Raw genomic sequence first — 21,888 nt, 5'->3', positions numbered from 1 at the left:
ATTTGATAATATCATTTAAATATAATTATTACGCAATACGTGGTCAAATATGTACCATATAGTAAGGTCAGAAATTACAATTACCACATTAGAAATTATTACCTCCAGATTAAACTGAACATTTATATATGTTGTAAATCTAATTTGATGTTATCGATGTCGCACCTATACGTATGTCTAAGTATCTTGCTGACTTATTAGAATTAAAAATAATTGGCAAAACAATTAGTGGATAATATAAAAGAAAAAAACTACTTGTCGAAAATAAGCAGTCACAAAAAAATAAATAAAAAAAGAATACAGAAAAAGACCCCCTGATATATAACTTGAAATACACATTTAGATAGTCCAAACATAAGCGATTAATTAGCACTTAGTTTTGTTCAAACACAAAGGTTGAGAAGTTGAAGGACTTTAAATATCTGAACTCTAGGAACGTGTGCGACAATCATTAAAAAAAAATTGCCTACTTGTTTAATTTAAGTGAGGTGTAGATTCGATAACAAAAATTAGATTATGTTGTAGTTGTTACCTATTATACAGAACAGATATTTATCTCACATTCTGTAGTATAAACATATGAATACCTTTAATTTTCATCTCATTGACTCTTTGTAGCTAAATTATTCTAGGTAAGATTGATATTTAAAAAAATCACTGTACACGTGTGTCCTTGAACATTATATAAGCGTATAGTGTCACATTGCTAACATGCCTATTGATATAATCATATAGTATTATATCAGTGTAAATGTAGTATAAATTATATGAAGTCAATTGTTTGGTAGATACCATCAATATTCTCCAACCGTTTAATTCTGTTTTGCATACAAACGTTAAAATATAACCGTACACTAGAAATCACTAGAACTTCAGATGTCCGACGATAGAAAAAACATGAAATAACAGTTTATCTGGAAAACTAATTACTTTTATCCAAATTGATATTATATCATTAATTAAATGTTTTTGTATCACAAAAATTAATTTATTATGAAATTGTAGAGAAAAAAGTCCACCAATTCAACATTACAAGAGTATACCTCATAAGAAGGACACAGCTTTGAATAAACAGAATAAATTTTTATATTTGATTTTCAAAATGTCACCGACTCAGATTTTAGAAAAGGACAGTGATTTAAGGATGTATGTACATTTGACTTTTGCATACGTGCTTGACCAGTGCACTGTATACAAATATAAACACATCTTTTTAAGACTAGTTGTGTTGATATGGTTATTTTAATAAATTTACTGTTTTGAAATTTTTGATTTTTTTTAAATACTAAGGCTTTTCTACCTCAGGCTTATATTATACTACCTTAGCTGTATTTGGCAAAACTTTTAGGAATTTTGGTCCTCAGTGCTATCAACTTCGTACTTTATTTGGCCCTTGTAACTGTTTTGGATTCGAGTGTCACTGATGAGTCTTTTGTAAACGAAACGCGCGTCTGGCGTATATACTAAATTTTGTCCTGGTATCTTATGACGAGTTTATTTACAACACACAAAGCACATGTATTATTTTATTTATTCAAACTAACTATCCGAGTGTTATATGATGCTAATATATTATGGTTATCTTAGCTGGGTGATGAAGACTAGTTACACAGTTCACCTTATCTGTATGTTTACATCGTTCAACGATACATAATTTTTCTATGTATGCCGGCCCAAATGCTTTGACACGAGATATAATTGGTTGCACGAATGAAAAAACTGTTGATGTGTAAAACTATTGCTATAAATGAGGTTTAGCGCTATAAAACCAGGAAAATGCCGGTACCAAGTCTGGAATATGACAGATGATTTTTGTCATTTGGTTGTGCCATTTGATTAGGGTCTTTTCGTTTTTAATTTTCCTCCGGGTTCAGTATTTTTGTGATTTACTTTTGGCTATTGTGTTTCTCTACTCAGAAGTGTGTTTATTATTTTAGCTCAGTGCCCGAGCGTTGCACGCTACAGAACTTTCGATGGTTATTGCAACAACTTAGTTCATCCAACCTGGGGACAGGCAGGAACTTACCAGAGAAGATTTCAAGACAGTAATGGCCATCCCTTGGTAGATTATGAAGACGGTAAATAAATTACAATATTAATCAAAAATAATGTTTGAAAGGTAGGCGATAATTTATCAATCAGAAATTAAGTAGTAAATAAACAGTTCAACGACACAAGTTTACGCCTTCATCTGGTTCAATTAAGCTTTTGTTGTGTTATGTTTGGAACTTATCGTTTTAGTGATTTATATTTAAGGTTTTGACCAACAACGAGATGGAATTCTACACAGACTATCCAGTCCTAGAATCTCAGTTATGCGTGTGATTGAACTGATGATTAAGTCTATTTTATGTTTTATATCAGTAATATCATCTAAATCAATTGTGCTTTTGGTAGATGTGAGGAAAAAGTAATTTGTGTGTTTTAGATATAAGGTGATTACCTACTATGTGGAGTTATACCAAATAGTAAAATCACAAAAATACTGAACTCCGAGGAAATTAAAATCGGAAAGTCCCTAATCACATGGTAAAATCAAATGACAAAACACATACAAAACGAATGGATAACAGCTGTCCTATTCCTGACTTGGTACAAGCATTTTCAAATGAAGGAAATGGTGGATTGAACCTGGTTTTATAGCGTTAACCCTCTCACTTAGTACGACAGTCTCATCAAATTCCATTATATTTACAACGATGCGTGAACTAAACAGACATAATAAGTAAAATAGTCAAAATATGGGTACACCAAAGGGATCACCCACTCATACATTGGTCATTTGAAACATCAGTAAAGCATCTGCTTGGCCAGATGAATCATATGTGTATTTATATTTTAGGTGTTGACCTACCACGAGGCGGAATGCCAAGTAGATTACCAAGTCCTAGACTGGTCAGTAATACCATGAGTAAAGAATCAGATGGACCTGCCAATCAAGCCGATAGTTCAAGATCTGGACAGTCAATGGCGTTTGGTCAGTTAATAGCTCATGATTTTATCAAAACCAAAGTTATTTCTGGTTAGTACTTTATATTTGTGCAGCCTTTTATGATATGCATGTCCTTCAATGTTCCATTATAAAACATATGAGTAAAATTTCCTCAAATCAAAAACAAGCTGTACAAGAGGGGCGAAATATACCAATGGGACAGTCAAACTCAGAGATTGAAAATAAACTGACATCGCCATGGTAAAAAATGTGCATGAAAAGACAAACAGACAAATAATTGTACACAAAACACAATATAGAAAACTAAAGACTAAGCAACACGAAACCCTCCAAAACACCAGGGTGATCTCAGGTGCTCCGAAAGTGTCAGCATATCCTGGTCCACATGTGGCACTAGCTCTTTGCATAACAAGTGGTGTTTTTTTAACGATTGAGGCAATAACATGGAATGACAATACGTATTAAATGAAACATATTTCTCTTTTAAATAATCACAAAATGTGCAAAATGGTAATACAATCAATTTAAATAAATTGAGTACGTTTGTAATGATTATCATCCATGATGTTATATTAACAACTTCAAATTAGATTTGAAATAGCATGGAAATAGAAACTACCATTAAATATTTTAAAACAAGCTGACATTAATCCTAGAATTGAGCCTTCCAACTGTTTTTATTCAGGCGCCACTGACGAACGAAACGTGTGTCAAGCCTGATAACTTTGATGAGTTCCAGCTGCTAGTTTCAAATATAAAGTTGACCGAAATCACAGACAGCTAAATTAAAATGTATGCCTGCAGGCATAGACAAATCACAATACAATGATATCTTACCATAACCATAGTGCCTTTATTAACACTAATATATATATGTTTTCTCTTTCCTTTCCTTTTTGAAAATGTTGTTAGAAAATGTACAGAACATGTTATACTAGAATTAAATCGGGATACAGGCCTCTATCAAAGATACAAAACTTTCAAAATGAATGAGCTTGTTGATACAACTTCTCGCAGCTATAAAAGATGACCAACTGCTCCATTAGTTTTGTCAATTAATTTCATTATTATTTTCCAAGAATCTTCTCCACAAATATTCGGTTGTTCCGTTTTAGTTTTCTGAAGTCAATTGCGGCAATACTATGAATAGATCCTGGTGGAGTCATAAAATGATTTATATAATATTCTTTGCTGCTTTCATTTGATCTGTTTCATTTGGTAGTTTACAAGGGGAAAGACTGAACGGCTCCAAGTCACAATATTGTATAGGGTTACAGTGACAAATTTAAGAGCGTTTTGTTAGTCTAGTACAAATAATGGTATAATCCTATTGCATTACCAACATGATATCATGAAGGTTCTTGCGACATTTGCCGTTTGAATTTTACTCAAGTATTCTAATCAATTAATCTATTTGCAGGTTTTGATTGTTGTGATGCCAGTAATTCTAACTACAACGAGTAAGTGTTCATTTTAAGCATAAAAAATATTTTGTTTTAAAAAAACAAAATGTGGTAGATTTGTCAATGAGACAACTCCCAACAAGAGACCAAAACGACACAAAATTTACAACTGAAGGTCACCGTTAGGCTTTCAACAATGACCAAAGCCCATACCGCAATGTAAGCTATAAAAGGCCCATAAACGGCTAATGCAAAGCAATTCATACGAGAAAACTAACGGCATAATTTATTTATAAAATGATGAATTCAAAACACATATGTAACAATTCAACAAAAGACAACCTATGAATTACAGGCTCCAGGCCTAGGACAAGCACAAACATACAGAAAGCAAAGTTATGATTATTTTCTTAGAATTAGGTTGTTAGTTTTCTCCATTGAATTGTTTCATATCTTCAAGTCAGGGCCTTGTAGAGCCAACTATACGGTATGGATTTTCTCATTGTTGACGGCCGTACGCTTGCTTATAATTTGCTTATAACAACTACTTAATTCAAACTTAAGTGTTTTATTTGCAATCATTACACATCTCCTTTCATATTTAAAGAACAAATTTATCATCTTCGACCTATAACATTGACACTCATCAATCCAAATGTGTAAACACAGAACTTATTATTAAACATAATGTCCTCCTTGTCTGTTTCATTGATATTAAGATAAACTTAAACGAATCATTGTGAACAAATTGCCACAAGTATTGTATCGAATAAGATATTGACATGAAGATCAGTTATAAAACACAAAAGAACGAATTTTAAATGTTAGAACAATTCAAATATAGTTGCAAACTTTCACATATTATAGTTTTTTATTATAGTAAATGGATAATTGTAGACTACATGATGAATTTGTACGAGGTAGATTTATATTAATAACTGAGTCTTTTGTAGCACTGGAGTATGTTTTAACTTTGAAATTCCTACGAACGATACTCGATTTACACCCGGATGCAAGAGTTTTATCAGGGCACCAAAGGCAACATCAGGTCCAAATCTACCAGGTAACATAGTCAAATGTAGAAAGATATTCTTAATCTGTTTTCTGTTATGTACTTTTCATTTTTTTTCTACTTTTGACTATAATGATGTCTGATTTTTATTCCTTTTCTTTAAAAATGGGAAATATCTAGTTGGTTCATGCCAAAAATCAAAACTATAAAAAAAGAAGATGTGGTATGAATACCAATGAGACAACTCTCCATAAGAGACCAAAATGACACAGAAATTAACAACTATAGGTCACCGTATGGCCTTCAACAATGAGCAAAGTCAATACCACATAGTGAGCTATTAACACATTTAGATTTGTTTTAGACCACTGATCATTGCAGTAAGTTTCCTAAGATAAAGTTTTGAACAAGATTTACCATTTTAGCGTTTTGGCTTTGGATATTTTGGAGGTTGTAATTTTTCTTTCCCTCTTCATTGCATATCCATACGAAACGGTCTTTAGTTATGCTTATATCAACCGGATATTGTATTCTATGATGGGACATCAATATAAAATCTATGAACGATCCATTTTTATCCAACATATGAATCTGAAAATTTCGATAGTCACCTAGAAATATATAACCATACTGATCACAGACCAGTCCTTAACCAAAAAAAAACTTTCGTCGCGGTTTAACGTGTTCAGGACCATCGTATGTGCATTTTAGACTTCCTTTTTTATCAATTATGATCAATTTATGACATGTTTGTATGCCAGCAGATGTACACAGTCTATCGATGACACAGACATAATTGTTTATGTTTTCGACCACATTCAACGGATGTGTAAACTCGAAAATGTGTTCTAATTCTTCTCCAGTCATAGACATTCTGTCAACATATCCTTTGTTGGCTGCATTGTTAAATAAGCAGACCAAAATTTTGTCTTCTGCGGTCACGTGTATCTTTTTCACAATAAATGGATTCAACACATTCAAAATGACCATTTGATGTGAGTTTCATAATTTGATTCCCATAATACACTGACACCATTAGTTATCCCAGTATAGAAACTGTTATGTTACCCAAGGAAAAATCAATTGAAACACGTTGTCGTATCTCTCCGTCACGTGATATTATTGCTATGTCGCGTCCTATTGATCTCAGTCCTATCCATGCATGATTTGAATCCAGTGCTGCAATGCAGCTGAACAGACCAACTGGCGATGTTATTGACAAACTAATTTGAGCATCCACTGTGGAAATTGTTTTTAACGATAGGAATTGTTTTTCATATTTTGACTTAAGAATATTTACAAACAAAGTTGATTTGCAAATAAAACAAATCGGTTGCTGACATTCTGTACAAAACAGATGGTCAATGTCGGTCCTGTGTATGATACATGAATCAATAGAAAATTTTACGTCAGACAATTTTATTTTTGATTGCGATAAAATGCCATTTAAGTCGTCATTCATCGCGACTTCAATCAAACGTGACTACTTCTAAAAAATATATTGATGAAACAATTTAAAAAAATACACCAGGGGAGTAGGTCCGATTTGAGGTTCATCTGATGAAAGATTTTGGACACTTTTGAAACACTTCAGTGTCTACTTCAGTCGATTCAATTACTTTGTAAGAAAGATTTGAACTGATTTTGTGATTAGAGACGCTCAAATTCAAGCAGAAATATGAAAAATTTAACAAATATATGTAGGACTCGGAACCGCAATGGTACTCCGAACCGCGATGGTCACGCTGAAGTACGATGGTTCACGCCGAAGTGCGTTGGTTAACACGCTGAAGTGCGATGGTGACAATGGTGACGCTAACTTGTTGTTAGATACGATGAAGTGTGTTGGTGTGTACGCTGAAGTGCGATGGTCCAACTGTGATGACTATAGTACTAACTCAGCAGGACACATTTAATTTTGTCAAATATACTAGTAACTTGTTCTTGTCATATCATAGTGAAGAAATTGCTCACAACACTCATTTATCTATTTATCTGATATCGTACCAGATTTTAAGAAATAAAAACCACTAAGTACAATAATGTTTGATCAACAAGTACACCAATTTTGGACCATACGGGTTTATTTTGGTCTAACCAATTGCAGAATATGATATCTGTATACGCAAAATAGAATTATTAAGATTACGTTTTTTCGTCAAAGCAGGTTTCAACTCAAGAATAAAACAAAAAAGATAGCTACTTGATATCACGATAACATTACTAATAATTAATTTTAGATTATTATGAAGTTGTTCACACAAAATTATGTGATGTATACTTGAAGACAAGAGTAAATTTATATTAAGATCAATACATTTTAATTCGTTCGTTCAAAACCTGTGTGTGTGTTTGTGTGTGTGTGTGTGTATGTGGAGGTCTTTAATCGCCTTTTCCCAATGGTTTGTTTGCCGACTTTGTTTGAAATATTTTTGTAACCCCCACTTCAAATGTACAAAACTGTTAGGGATTTAAGTCGTTCGTTTCATTCTGTTTTCTTTCCTTTGTACGTGCAAATCCTTCATCTGTACACAATTCTTATTCTCCGGCCTATGTAGATATCAGATGGGGTATGAGTGCCAATGAGACAACTCTCCATCCAAGTCACAATTTGCAAAAGTAAACCATTATAGGTCAAAATAAGGTCTTTAACACGGAGCAATTTAATTTAATAACGTTGTATTTGAAAACGTCACAATACGTAATGCACAACCATCGAACTTCAGCAAAAGGACCATCGCACTTCGGCGTAGACCATCGCACTTCAGCGTGACCATCGAATTTCAGCGTCCCCATCGCAACTCCGAGTTGTACATATGTATTTATATTCCATAACATGTCACTTTTCAAAGTGTGTTTGTCAAAACTGAAAGTGGCCGCATCCACCTTTATATATGTTATGTATTATCGGAAAATACAACTTACATTTAAATATAAATATAACAAATGCGGAAACCGTCTAAAAATTTAAAAGAAAAAATAAATTTTGAAGGTTTCAGTAATTTATCTTGACTTAATGATGCTAGTATCTGATACATGTGCATTGTATTGTAAAAAAACCCAGCCTATATATTAATGGAACAGAAGTTCTCTACTTTCCAAATAAATAGCTGAAAGTTTACATTTTAACAGTTTTGTAAAACTGCTATATTGTAGGCCAAAAAAGGATTTTAATGGGTCTACTTCTTTAATGTATGAAACAAAGAAAAACGTCAGAATTGATCAAATCACATTGACATATCTTTGATTATTTAGGCTTAATCAATTCACAATTTTATAGAAACTAAAAGACGAATAAGTGTATTTGCACATGCTTATGGATATTATGCCCGATATATATTGTTTTAATACTATTGCCTTTTGATTTTTCGTCGCATCGATGTATATTCCGCATCAGAATTTATTCATATATACATAAATCACCCATCCGTGTTCGAAACCCGATTTCCTCATAAATTGTCATTGACAAATCTTTATATTTTCCGGTCACTCAATATTAAAAAAAATTCGTTACACTGTATTTATGATGAAATACATACTGCATGTTGATGCAGTTACGTTTTGTGTTCCCTTCGTTCTTTTTTGGTACTAATTGTTCAGGTACGCCTTCCAATCAATCGACTTCTTTCCACCAAAATAATCAAATATTTGTTTAAAACTTATTATTACATAACAAAAAAAAAACCCCAGGTTTACAGCTTTTTAAAAAAACCTGGTGTTTTCCGTATCTATTTTTAGAAGCATATCGCATTAAAAATTTGTCTGGTAAATACAGTTATTCCTTTAAATTTTTACTTTATATAATATATATTATTATTGTTTATAAAACTTTAAACAAATAGATATAAAGACAAACATATGTGTAACAGTTAATACTACACTGATGTTATCATGGAAATGTGGAGGCAGTACTATCTACCTATAAAGTGTACTAGTACTTCAATTTATTCAACATTTTCAGTATGAAAGAATATCTCAAATGCAAACAATGTTTAACACGTATGCTTTCTAAAACAAATAAAATTAAAATGTTAACGAGCGTATTTGATAAGATATTGTATGCTTATTTAAAAGGAGGTTTCATGTTTTTTTTATGTCAATTTTTAGACAGATTTCACAGCATTCAAAATAGATAAACACTGATTTAAATATTTCTGAAAGGAGCTATATGTCCCAAGTCAGGAGCCTGTAATTCAGTGGTTGTCGTTTGTTTATGTGTTACATATTTGATTTTCGTTCATTTTTTTTTACATGAATAACGCCGTTAGTTTTTTCGTTTGAATTGTTTTACATTGTCTTATCGGGGCCTTTTATAGCTGACTATGCGGTATGGGCTTTGCACATTGTTGAAGGCCGTACGGTGACCTATAGTTGTTAATGTCTGTGTCATTTTGGTCTTTTGTGGATAGTTGTCTCATTGGCAATCATACCACATCTTCTTTTTTATATTATGTTCAGTTCTGTCGTTTAGTGGCCGCCTCATGTTTTATTATTATGCCGCTTCTGGTCAAACATAGAGATGACCATACGCCTATTTACAAGGAATTACTAAAATTATAACAAAACAAACAAATTGTGCTGTACGGATAAAAATATGCAAGTAAAAGTGATCTATATTAAGGTTTATGACCCCATCTGTAGCCATTTTTGTACGAATTTATCAAACTGCAATAGTATCACAACAACACATTTAATGAATAATAGAGATAGGCCATTTTGTACATATATCATGGGGAAACTTGATACAAAGCATTGCTATTTACTGTGTCATTGCATTTAATAGAAAAAGAGGACTTTGTGGCAAATAAACAAAGATTTTTATAGAAAATCCACAGCCTTTAATACAGAAATTTTTGTTATAAAACTTTAAACATAGATTACTCTCTTGATTTTCTATGATGTGCTAGCGTTTATTGTTTAAATACAATTCTCAGCAACCTGTAAATTTCACAACTCCTCGTGCTGGGTCACTAAAGTCGTCGAGCGCACCTTAAAAGGTGTACTTGATTTGGTCCAGATTTATATTTGTTTAAAACAATAACTACATTGATAAAAAAAAATTTAAAGGAAAATATGCTAGCACTGCATGTAATAATCCTCTATCTATCAGTCACCAAATTGCCAAATATAAGAGTAAAAGGATAAAGGCTGTGAATTTTCTATAAAATTTCCATATGTTTAGTATTGAATCAACACAAGGGTACATAATCCTTAAACAGATTACGTGTCTCGAATATGTCAAGACTCTTAGCCATGACAGTATTAATGGTTAGCGTATTCCTGTCTCGTATATCAATGATTTGAATAAATCATAAATTACCGAACTTATTAAAATGTACCCAGTCGAGAACGTAGTTGTTTCAAAATCATAAAAATGAAACAAAACCAGGCAATTGAGTCTGTGTTCTTTATTGTAACTACATCCGTTCTGAATTCATACCAAACTAATGTTTATGAAGTATACAACAGTGCAGAAAAAAACGCAATAGAAAGCAAAAGACCGAGCATCACAAAACACTTGGGATGATCTCAGGTACTCCGGGAGAGTAAGCATATCCTACTCTTCAGGTTGCATCCATCGTGTTGCTGATGTAAGTACAAGCCCTACGATAAGTCATGGTAGGTTTGCCACATTCTGGGAAAGAAGACGGGGTTGTAAGTATGACAAAAGTGGGCCACATTCTGGGAAAGAAGACGGGGTTGTAAGTATGACAATTGGAACATATCCGTTGGCATCTGTGAAACAGATATTTCGTAGCGATCAAGCAACTTTTTTTTAACTTTTTGTTTAGTCAGTAGACAGATGACGCCCCATCATTAAAGACGTTTTGATTACGATTAAAAAAGGTACATAACATAAGAATATCTTAATTGATGGATGATGCAACTATTTTTTGTTGTTCAAAAACCGACATAGGCTCCGTGTTGAAGGCCGTACTTTAACCTATAATGGTTTAATTTTTGAATTGTTGTTTGGATGGAGAGTTGTCTCATTGGCACTCACACCACATCTTCCTATATTTCTCAAAAGGTATGCATATAGTTTAAACGTTTGGTTTCATTCTATGGTCTAAGATTAAATCAGAAGGTCTCTGTAAAAAAATTGTATCAAAATCCTTATCAAACCATAGTAAGAAAAGTTGGTTTAATTCTATGCGCTCATTAGCAAAATATTTAGACATAGATTTATTGCAAGTTTTTAATATGAAATCAAACTTGAAAAGATTTATTTTAAACAAACTAAAATTAAAGTATAATAAGTTGTGGTATTCATCTTTAAACGATGACAGAAAAAATATGTCATTTGGAAATAAACTTAGAACTTACAGACTTTTTAAAAGAAATATATATTTTGAACCTTATTTGGCTATAGGTAATAGGAATCTGAGAATTCAAATGACAAAATTCAGAATTAGTAACCTTGATCTAGAAAAAGAGAGAAGTAGATACAGGGGACTTCAGGCAATGGATAGAATTTGTAATCTTTGTAAAAAAAGAAAAGGAAGATGAACTCCATGTTTTACTTAAATATCATCTTAGGAAAGTGAGAGAGTTTCCATTATTTCCAACATTGTCAAAAGTTACAAAAACTTTCACAATTTAGATTATCAATCACAATTTATTTGGCTAATGTCAAATGAAGATAGTCACATTTTTAATCAAGTGAGCAATTTAATTTATAATTTAAATATTGCTCGAAAACAACTATTAGAAAAAGTAAGTAAATTTATATATTTTACTGTCAAAAAGACAGAGGCATAATTTAGATATTTGTAATTTTAGCTTCTTATTGTATAATGATTAATCATAAATCACCTGGGGAAAAACCAGAATATTTAAATTCAGATTCCTATATTTTTAGGATCACTGTATTTGTCAAAGTTGAAACATGATACATTGTTTAATAAATATACTTTTCTCTTCATTGTAATCATTGATTTAATTGTATTCAAATAATTGTAATCGTTTTGTAATCATTTGTACCAAATTTAACTTGTGATTATTCTGCCTGTAATGGGCGTCTTTAATTGACAATAAAAAATATATTTATCATTTAATTATTATTTATGTATAAGGGCAATCAAATATACCATAGATAAAACGGACACACACGTGGAAAGTCGAAAACTAACTATAGGTGGGAAAATATTGATCATGAAATCTTTTGCACTAGCAAAATTTACATTTTTGGTAACTTCAATTATTGTTCCAGAAAAATTTGCAATTTAATTGAAAGCTTCTTATTTGGGTTTATTAAAGTATAACACTTTTCCTCCTAAATATTTAAACTATCTGGGTAAAGATTTCTTGACTTTGAAATGAATTATAAAGATAACGTAAAACCACTTAAAGAATTTGGAAAAATCCCGGCCTATTATTTCAAGTTGGGTGGGAAAAGGGGAGGTTTAACAGAATATAAAGATTTTTTTTCAAATAACAGAAAAACAGATTGTTTTTGGGAAATAGAGACACATAATATTGCATCAAAAGAATGCTTTTTTAACCTTGTCAATAAGTGAAGTGATAAACATATCAACGATATATATAGTAAATCATCCGGAAAAGTTATAATATATTTTTTTATTTTAGAAATGTTAAGCATTGATTCGAATGGAACTGCAGACTTTAAGACAAGGAAACTATATTTAGAGTAAAATCAGTATTTGTTGAGATAAATTGAGATTGGCAAATAAACAAATACAAAATATATTTGTAATAGAATAGAATTAAAGATTTTTAGGCGAAAGTGGACTATTTGTTTAGATTACTCAATACTAAAAACAATATATAGGTAAGACATATTTTGATACAAATTATCGGATCAGGGATATTATGATTTTAACTTCTTTTTTTTTACAGTTTAGGACTTAGAACTAACTGATTTGTTTTCTCTCAATCGATTTATGACTTTTGAACAGTGGGATACTACTGTTTAAATTTTTACCACATCTTTAGCCACTTAAGCCTATATATCTTAGTTTGTACAAAATATTTCAAATTCACTTCTTTTTAAAATAGCATACAGAGAAAATTTAAACATGATCAGTTCGTACATTGATGCTGGATTTCTGTATGGTAGTTCGGATGCCGAGGTAGAAGATTTACGTGAAAATGGAACATGTGAGTGTAGTTATACACCTAATTGATAATAACTTAATTTAAAAGCGTTTTTTTTAGAAATATCTTAATAAAGAGATAGATGATGCTAATGGGGCAATACAAAAAAACAAAGCCACAGACTAAACAGCAATTGACAATACAAAATAACAACTGTCAACAGAACACAACACAAAACTTCAAATTGAGCAACACAAATTCTAGAAAAAAGATATCTTGTTGACATATATAGCATATCAGTGAAATTGTTTGCCTTAAATTACTGGAGAATAAAGGCCTTTTCCCCTGGAGAAAATTCCCAATTTGAAAAAAAAATGGCTGAAAATATTTCCCAAAAAGACATCTTTTTTCCCCCAAACAGTGCAGTCTCAGTAGTAATTGTGCAAGAATACACACTGAAAAACAATCATTTAATCAATTTCATTCCTAAAATGACTTTATGTGCAAATTTGAGGGTCTATTTATGTATCTTCACTGACAATAAGGGGTCTTATTTCAAATGAGGGTCTGCAAATTAAAGTTCCAGTCATATTCATGGTTTATTATAAATTTCCCAATTTGATGAAAATGACGCATATTTTCCCAATAAAAAAGGGTAGAGGCAGTTTTGAAAAAAGCCAACAATATCACTGCTCATGTTTAATTAATTGATTGTAGTTATCAAAGGTACCAGGATTATAATTTATAATTGAGAATTGCGCTATCTATAAACACACATTGGCCAATCAAGCATGCACATATACATATTAGTGCAATACACTATTCGCATTCAAAACCAAGATGAACACTTACTAATAGATAATCAAACGTTCATTCTAGATCTGATGAAAACAGGAACCAACAATAATATACCATTGATGACTGGAGGTGGGTGTGTTCAATTCCATGGGCAATGTCCACTAGCAGGTATAAGTACAAAATATCTATAATTGTCCCGAGAATGTACAGAATGTTTATTTGGCTACTAGTATTAAAATGTGATGTTCGAAGTGTTATTTATAACTTTTGAGGATATTACGATAGGATATTAAGACATCAAAAACCAAGCCTACAACCTTTATAGTTTTATGCTATTTAAAGAGGAGCGAAAGATACCAGAGGAACATGCAAGTTCATCGATCGAAAAAACACCTGACAACGCCATGTTTAAATATTCTTAATTCTTTTGAAAATCGAATATGACATAATTTTCTACGAATGCAATATTGTCCGAGTAAACCAGTGGTATAGTCAACGATAAGTCAAATAAGTTATGTTTTGTTTTATAGGAGAAAACAGAATTGCAGAAGCTCCTAATCTAGGACTTAACCATTTGGTCTGGATCAGGGAACACAATCGTATAGCCACAATCCTAGATAACATTACAGATGTCAACGCTACAATATCATATATAGAAAATGGAAAGTTCTACCAAGAGACGAGGAAAGACATTATTTTCCAAGAAACAAGGAGAATCGTTATAGCCATGGTTCAACATATAACATACAATCATTATCTTCCTGCAATCCTTGATCAGGGTACAATGTATGCGTATAATCTCTACTCCAAAACAACAGGATATGATCAGATATACGACTCGGAAACGGATGTTTCTATAAGAAACGCATTCGGAACAGCCGCGTTTCGTTTCGGACATTCGCAAATTATGAATAGCCTGTCATTCTTACATGATGATTTCGTCACCTTGAACGTTAGTTCACTGAAAGACAATTTTAAAGATCCACAAATTTATCTGACAAATAATGGAGAAAATATTAAAAACTTCGCAAGATGGTTGACCTTTCACCCTGCTGATCTGATCGATACGTGAGTATAGAAACATAACCTTATTGATATAAGTATACAAATACATGTATGTATGTATGTGTACATGTATTAATTATTACGTTTTCTAACAAGTTAGGAATATCACAGTTGATTTTCATGCACTCGTTCCGTTGATTAATTACGTTTGATTTTCTCAGTTTATAAGGACCTCCCGTTTTTAATTTTACCTTGGAGTTCAGTATTGCTGTTACCCTTTATTCCTATAATATAATCAGGCTATCGTGTCTTGTGTTTTATTGGCTGAAATCTACTTTGATGCAAAATAAAATATCTTTTTTTCTTTTTTTTGTTTGTTTGTGTAAGCTTTACGTGTTCAGTTTCATTGGCAATTTATCACAAGTCACCGGAGTATATTTTTGCGAAATTTATATAACTGAATTATATTATAAAATCCAGCATTTTATTCCCGTTTTTTGTATATTGTTGTTATTAATATGCGTCATCTAACAAAAGAAATCAGAAAAGTTAATTAATTAAGCAATTTACCAGAACTACATCTTGTCTGATAACTTTTATTTAAATTCTACCTGAATAATTTCAGAATATAATCATTTTTTTCTTTGTTTCTATTTCAGTTTTCTTGTAGACAGTGCACGTGATAATTTATTTGTGCACCCCGATCCCCCTGGAGATGACCTGTTTGCCATCAATATACAAAGGGGCAGAGATCAGGGAACGCCTCCATTTAATAAGTGGCGGGAGTTTTGTGGATTAAGTAACATGACCTTCGATGACTTTGGCAATTATAGTTCAAAATTAGCCAGTGTATATGCGTACGTACTCATAGTCCTTACAATAATGCACAAAACATGTCAATTTCATATAAATTGTCATTGTAGAAAATAAGATGTATTCTCGATTGAAGATAATTTTATCATAAATACTAAAAAACTGTGAAAACCATTATGAAGTAAAATCATCAAATTCATAATGCTGCCACATTTTAATTTTGACAGTTTTTTTTTGTTGTAAATTTAAAAAACTCAGAAAAAAAAATGAAATAAATATTCAAATTGAATTGCCTTCCCAGTTTGAATGTCATCACTTATTACTTTTATAAAGACAAATTTGAGAAAAAAAATTAAATACCAATAAATTGATAATGCCTCCACTTTTTCAATTTCAGTAGCTGTTCTGTTATGAATACTGAAAACTGAGAAAAAAAAATGAAACAAAATGAGTTAAGACAATATACCTCCCCTCTTTGGATTTTTCCCAGTTTTGTTTTATAAATACTGAAAACTGAGAGAAAAAATATGAAATTAACAGTAAATTTATGATGTTCCGTTTCCGAATTTTGTCAGTTATTTTATCATGAATACTGAAAACTAAAGTAAAAACAATTAAAATAAAATCAGTTAATTGATAATGCTTGTTATTATAGATCACCGGACGATATTGACTTATTCATTGGCGCCTTGTTAGAGAAGGGAATAGACGGAAGTGTTGGTCCAACATTCGCGTGTATGATTGGCAAACAATTCCAACTAATGAAGACAGGAGACAGGTACTGGTATGAAAGACCAGATTACAATTTCGCATTTACAGAAGGTAATACATTAACTGTCATATAAGTGAGAGGTTTAGCTAGCTATAAAACCAGGTTCAATCCACCATTTTCTACATTAGAAAATGCCTGTACCAAGTCAGGAATATGACAGGTGTTACCCATTCGTTTGATGTGTTTGGACTTTTGATTTTGCCTTTTGATTTTTGATTTTCCTTTTTGAATTTTCCTCGGAGTTCGGTATTTTTGTGTTTTTACTTTTTTTTTTTAAACATGTTAAAATCTTTGTCACGGTTTGTTTGTTGTGGTAAAGAAACTGGAATCTGAAAATCTGATTTGAAGAAAATGAAATAAAGGCGAACAATTTGTTAATGATTATCAGGATTTTTTCCATATTTTTATAACATTTTTTTATTGGTAAAGACAATTACCATTATTCTTAATACCACAACTATGAAAGAAAATTGATTTCTATGTATTGTTGTCAATCAAATTGCATAATGAGTAGTTTAGATCTTGCTCCAACAAAATCCAATTTTAGCGAAACATTTTCCATCTTTTATAAAATTAAGGAAAATGTTGGAGTCGCTTAACTGGTTTTTCTATGCATATCATCCCAAAAACATCAAAAGTGGATTGAGGCAAGTAGTTACTAACACAATAATTATCTATACATTTTTAATGCCCCTTCTTTTACTCTATAATAAAGTGTCGCAATTATATATTTTAGCTCAAGTGAATTCAATCAAAAGAAGTGCTAGTCTTTCAAAAGTATTTTGTGAAACCATTGGTCTTCGCAAAATACACGGAGATGTCTTCCGAAATCCATCTGATACAAGGTGAGAAGAAATTTTTGTCGGCTTAAAGTGAAGTGAGAACATTAACAATAAGAATGATCACTGGAGATGTTTCCGAAGTATTCTGAAAAAAAACCCAATGATATAGTGAAACGCATGGTATAACCAAAAATTTGAAATGAGTTGATAAATTATGTGAAAGCTAAATCACAGGGAAAAAAATTATCAAATAATAGTGATATAAATCCATGTAATATTTGCCAGAGTGATTTCAATAAAAAATTAAGATTAAAAAAATATTAAAAAAAATACCAGAGAGAGTTTGAAACTTTGTTTCTGAATAATTTCTAAATCTAAAAACGGACAATTTATGAAATGTATATTTAAGTAATTTTTAGTCTTCTACTATATGCAGCACAGTGAAATACGACCAAATATTTTTTTATTTCAGCAAGTTAGTAAACTGTACAGATCTACCTGATATTGACTTCTCTCTTTGGAAGGTGAGTTGTACCATTCAGTTTACCATGTTAAACGGATGTTAATATTTATAATTTGAACTTTCATAGGAAGAGTTTAATGTTTGATGAAAGGAAAACCATTTTGGATAAACATTTTAGTATAAAAGATTAAGTTTTAATTGCTTAACAATAGAAATATACAATTGTTTATAATGAATCTGAATAAAATACATATTGTGTGTGAGGTTAAGCTTGCTCTGAAACCATGTTTAGCCATCCATTTTTCTTCTGTACCAAATCAGTAGGTTCTCATTTTTTGTCACTCTTTCCGTTTGTAGACATTTGATTTTGTCAGTTTGATGTTTTTGAATTGCCCTTCTCTGAATTGGCCCTGGAGTTCGATAGTTTTGTTATATTTTTCCAGTTTTACAAAGATCTGACAATACTTTATTATAATTTCCCATCTGGCAATATTTACATCAGCCGATGAAATATCAGCTCCAAAATTAACTAAGAAAATTCATCACGATTAAACCCATGATCCAGGAAAGTTTTCTGAAGAAAAGTAAATAGAGCGTTTTCATATCATAACAATCTTAGCATTGACACATAATATTTATATACATTTCAACCAACAGAAATAGAAAAATGTGGTATGCATGAGTGCCAATGAGACAACTATCCATTCAAGTCAACATATATAAGAAGTAAACCTGTCAAAATATGGATTTCAACACGGAGTCTTGGCTCACAACAAACAGCAAGCTGCAAAGTTCTTCAAAACTCCAAACAGAAGAACCAAAGGGTGAAATCGATATAAAAAGCGAAAAACGAGAAACACATATAAATACACCAACACATGACAACCACTGAGCAACAGGCTCCTGACTCCTTTTTGGTTTCGTAGTGTTTTTTTCTTCTTTTTATTGTAGATGGATGTCTCGGGTTCAACAGAACGGATTGGATATACAACAGGAATCTCCCTAGCTGTTATATTCCAGTATATACTAGTCAGCCTATAGACATTGGATCAAATTTGTGATATTATAAACGACGGGGAGAAATTACATACAAACACATTCCAATCTATCCACTTTAAACAACATGTATGTCTCTCAATGCTAAAGTCGTTCTAGGTGAAGGTATCATGATAGTTTCAGTAAAGTATGAGTTCTTTAAACAAAATTTTGAAAATAGTTATAGATTTATTGATAAAATTGAACTCTCATTGAGAAATCCTTTAGTCTAAATACTATTCATAAGATTAGATCAATTAATACAAAACGAACTAACGATTGCTATAAAAATTGGAGTAACGATGTTTATTTTTGCTAGATTCTATTAATTTATTCATTCTTATATTTATATATTTTCTGTGATATATTATTTACATGAACATGTAAAAATCAGATCCGTCAAACCTATGTTTCTATTAATTTATTCATTCTTATATTTATATATTTTCTGTGATATATTATTTACATGAACATGTAAAAATCAGATCCGTCAAACCTATGTTTCTATTAATTTATTCATTCTTATATTTACATATTTTCTATGATATATTATTTACATGAACATGTAAAAATCAGCTCCGTCAAACCTCCATGTATAAGATATTTACATATTGAAGCTATTCATTCTTTACCATGTGATATTAAGACTTTTCTTTGGTTTAATCTATCATCTGCCCTTTTCTATTTGTACTATATGTCTTATTTTATAAACATGACCATGTGTAGATCTGATCCGTCCAATGAACAGTTATACCACATCTTCTTATATCTGTATAAGATATGTACATATCTAAGCTATACAATCTTAAACCTGTGATATTAATAGACTTCTCTTTGGTTAAATCTATGATCCGTCCTTTTCCTATTACCTGCGATATTCAAAGGTCTTTTCGTAATTTTTTTATTTTTTACATTACTTGTCCTTCGCCTGTCACAATTTTTGTATATAATATCTTATATTTAGTTTTAGTCCTTACAATGAATATCAATGACGTTTATTTGCGATTCATTATTTAGAAGGTCATTTATTTTCTAAACGAAATGTGTTTTTGAAAATCTTCAATCAGGGATCTTGCTAGTGATTTTTGAAATATGTTTTGTATTTTTATTTTTCAAACTAGTTTCTTAAATAGTAAAATTTGGAAGACACAATTAAAAAAATGTCCATGGAAAAGTGAGACAAAATTAAGAAATAATAAAGTGCCATATGATTAGTGCTATTCATACATATTGATATTTTATCGTATGTTTTTATATGTTGTGATGTTATGCTATTGTTTCAGAAAAAGGGAGAAGGTTTGGGCCCATTAAAACGTTTAATCCCGCTGCAAATGTTTGCACCTGTCCTAAGTAAGGAATCTGATGTACAGTAGTTGTCGTTTGTTTATGTAATATATACGTGTTTCTCGTTTCTCGTTTTGTTTATATAGATTAGACCGTTGGTTTTCCCGTTTGAATGGTTTTACACTAGTTATTGTGGGGCCCTTTATAGCTTGTTTTTCGGTGTGAGCCAAGGCTCCGTGTTGAAGGCCGTACTTTAACCTATAATGGTTTAATTTTTGAATTGTTGTTTGGATGGAGAGTTGTCTCATTGGCACTCACACCACATCTTCCTATATCTATATATTGTTAATATTATTGGAAGCATTTTACATAACAGATTTATTTGAGTGTTTATACTATTGCAATTGTTGAGATCATCATATCTGTCCGGATTGTTCGTACGTCCTTCCATTGTTAATATTATTGGAAGCATTTTACATAACAGATTTATTTGAATGTTTATACTATTGCAATTGTTGAGATCATCATATCTGTCCGGATTGTTCGTACGTCCTTCCATTGTCAAGATAAAGGTTTTTTGTTTGTTAAGAATGTATATATTGAATGTGTAGAAAAATCAAGTTTATGTAAATGGTATTTTAATTTGAACTTTGTTAAACGCATGTTTTCCCATGGTCAAAAACCCAGATTTATTGTTTCATTTAACAGGAAAATGTATAAGTGTGAGAAGAGCTAGCTGTTTTATGCACACACACTTTTGTTTTTATCACGTAAACGATGAATATCGAAAAAGTTATGAAGTTAAAAGAAAGAATAATCCGCAAATATTCCGAATCAATACATATTTTTAATCCATATCTACCATATGATACATAATGTTAATTGAGAAATGACGTCATCTTATTTATAATAAATGCATTCCCCTTGCATATATTACATATATACTTATTTCCCCCCAAAAGGTCTATACGATTTTTTCATGTACAGTTTCACATATATATTTATGTGAGATAAATGCAGGTATTTATCAATAAGTATAGAGTGCCAATCATGTTTTAAGTATATTCGTTAGGTTATGATAAACACAATTGAACTATGCAATGTATTACATTTGAATTTTTATAAATGAAGATTCATTTAATGTTATTGTTTTACTTGTTTTCTACGTTTAAGAAAAACATACAAAGTATGTTAATCTTATTTATCATTTTATAATGAATATTTACATTCATATTGATTTTGACTCATATACTACATATCACGTGATTGGTTTAGTCATTCTATACCATTCATTGTAAGAGTGTGCGAAACAATTTCGTGACCCTATGTCCACCTTTTGGCATGATTCGTTTTCCTTAACAAAAACCAAAGAACTAAACAACAACTAGGTAAAATGAGGACGTCTTTTGTGTGTTTTCAATATTGAGAGGGCTTCAAATCATATGCAGAAGAAAATTAGCCTGAACTGTAGAAGTGAACAAAACAAACTAAATTAGTCTATTTTTGCAGT

The 21,888-nt window shown here is 31.2% G+C and overlaps 1 protein-coding gene across 1 annotated transcript in view; it reads left to right on the top strand.

Annotated features, from left to right (window-relative positions):
* Positions 1-20,715, top strand: part of LOC134694058 (peroxidasin homolog) — a 46,710-nt gene extending 25,995 nt beyond the window's left edge. Inside the window, exons 2-13 of the mRNA XM_063555054.1 lie at positions 1,938-2,078; positions 2,843-3,022; positions 4,374-4,413; positions 5,310-5,419; positions 13,388-13,489; positions 14,306-14,392; positions 14,755-15,292; positions 15,889-16,086; positions 16,698-16,864; positions 17,551-17,659; positions 18,069-18,120; positions 19,011-20,715. Of these exons, the coding sequence (XP_063411124.1) occupies positions 1,938-2,078; positions 2,843-3,022; positions 4,374-4,413; positions 5,310-5,419; positions 13,388-13,489; positions 14,306-14,392; positions 14,755-15,292; positions 15,889-16,086; positions 16,698-16,864; positions 17,551-17,659; positions 18,069-18,120; positions 19,011-19,100 (1,814 nt within the window). The 3' untranslated portion in view covers positions 19,101-20,715. The remainder of the gene's footprint in view (positions 1-1,937; positions 2,079-2,842; positions 3,023-4,373; positions 4,414-5,309; positions 5,420-13,387; positions 13,490-14,305; positions 14,393-14,754; positions 15,293-15,888; positions 16,087-16,697; positions 16,865-17,550; positions 17,660-18,068; positions 18,121-19,010) is intronic.
* Positions 20,716-21,888: the final 1,173 nt, after the last annotated feature.

Source organism: Mytilus trossulus, chromosome 13 (assembly GCF_036588685.1).
Source record: "Mytilus trossulus isolate FHL-02 chromosome 13, PNRI_Mtr1.1.1.hap1, whole genome shotgun sequence".
In the NCBI taxonomy this organism is placed as follows: domain Eukaryota; kingdom Metazoa; phylum Mollusca; class Bivalvia; order Mytilida; family Mytilidae; genus Mytilus; species Mytilus trossulus.
This window is presented reverse-complemented; position numbering and strand designations above follow the sequence as displayed.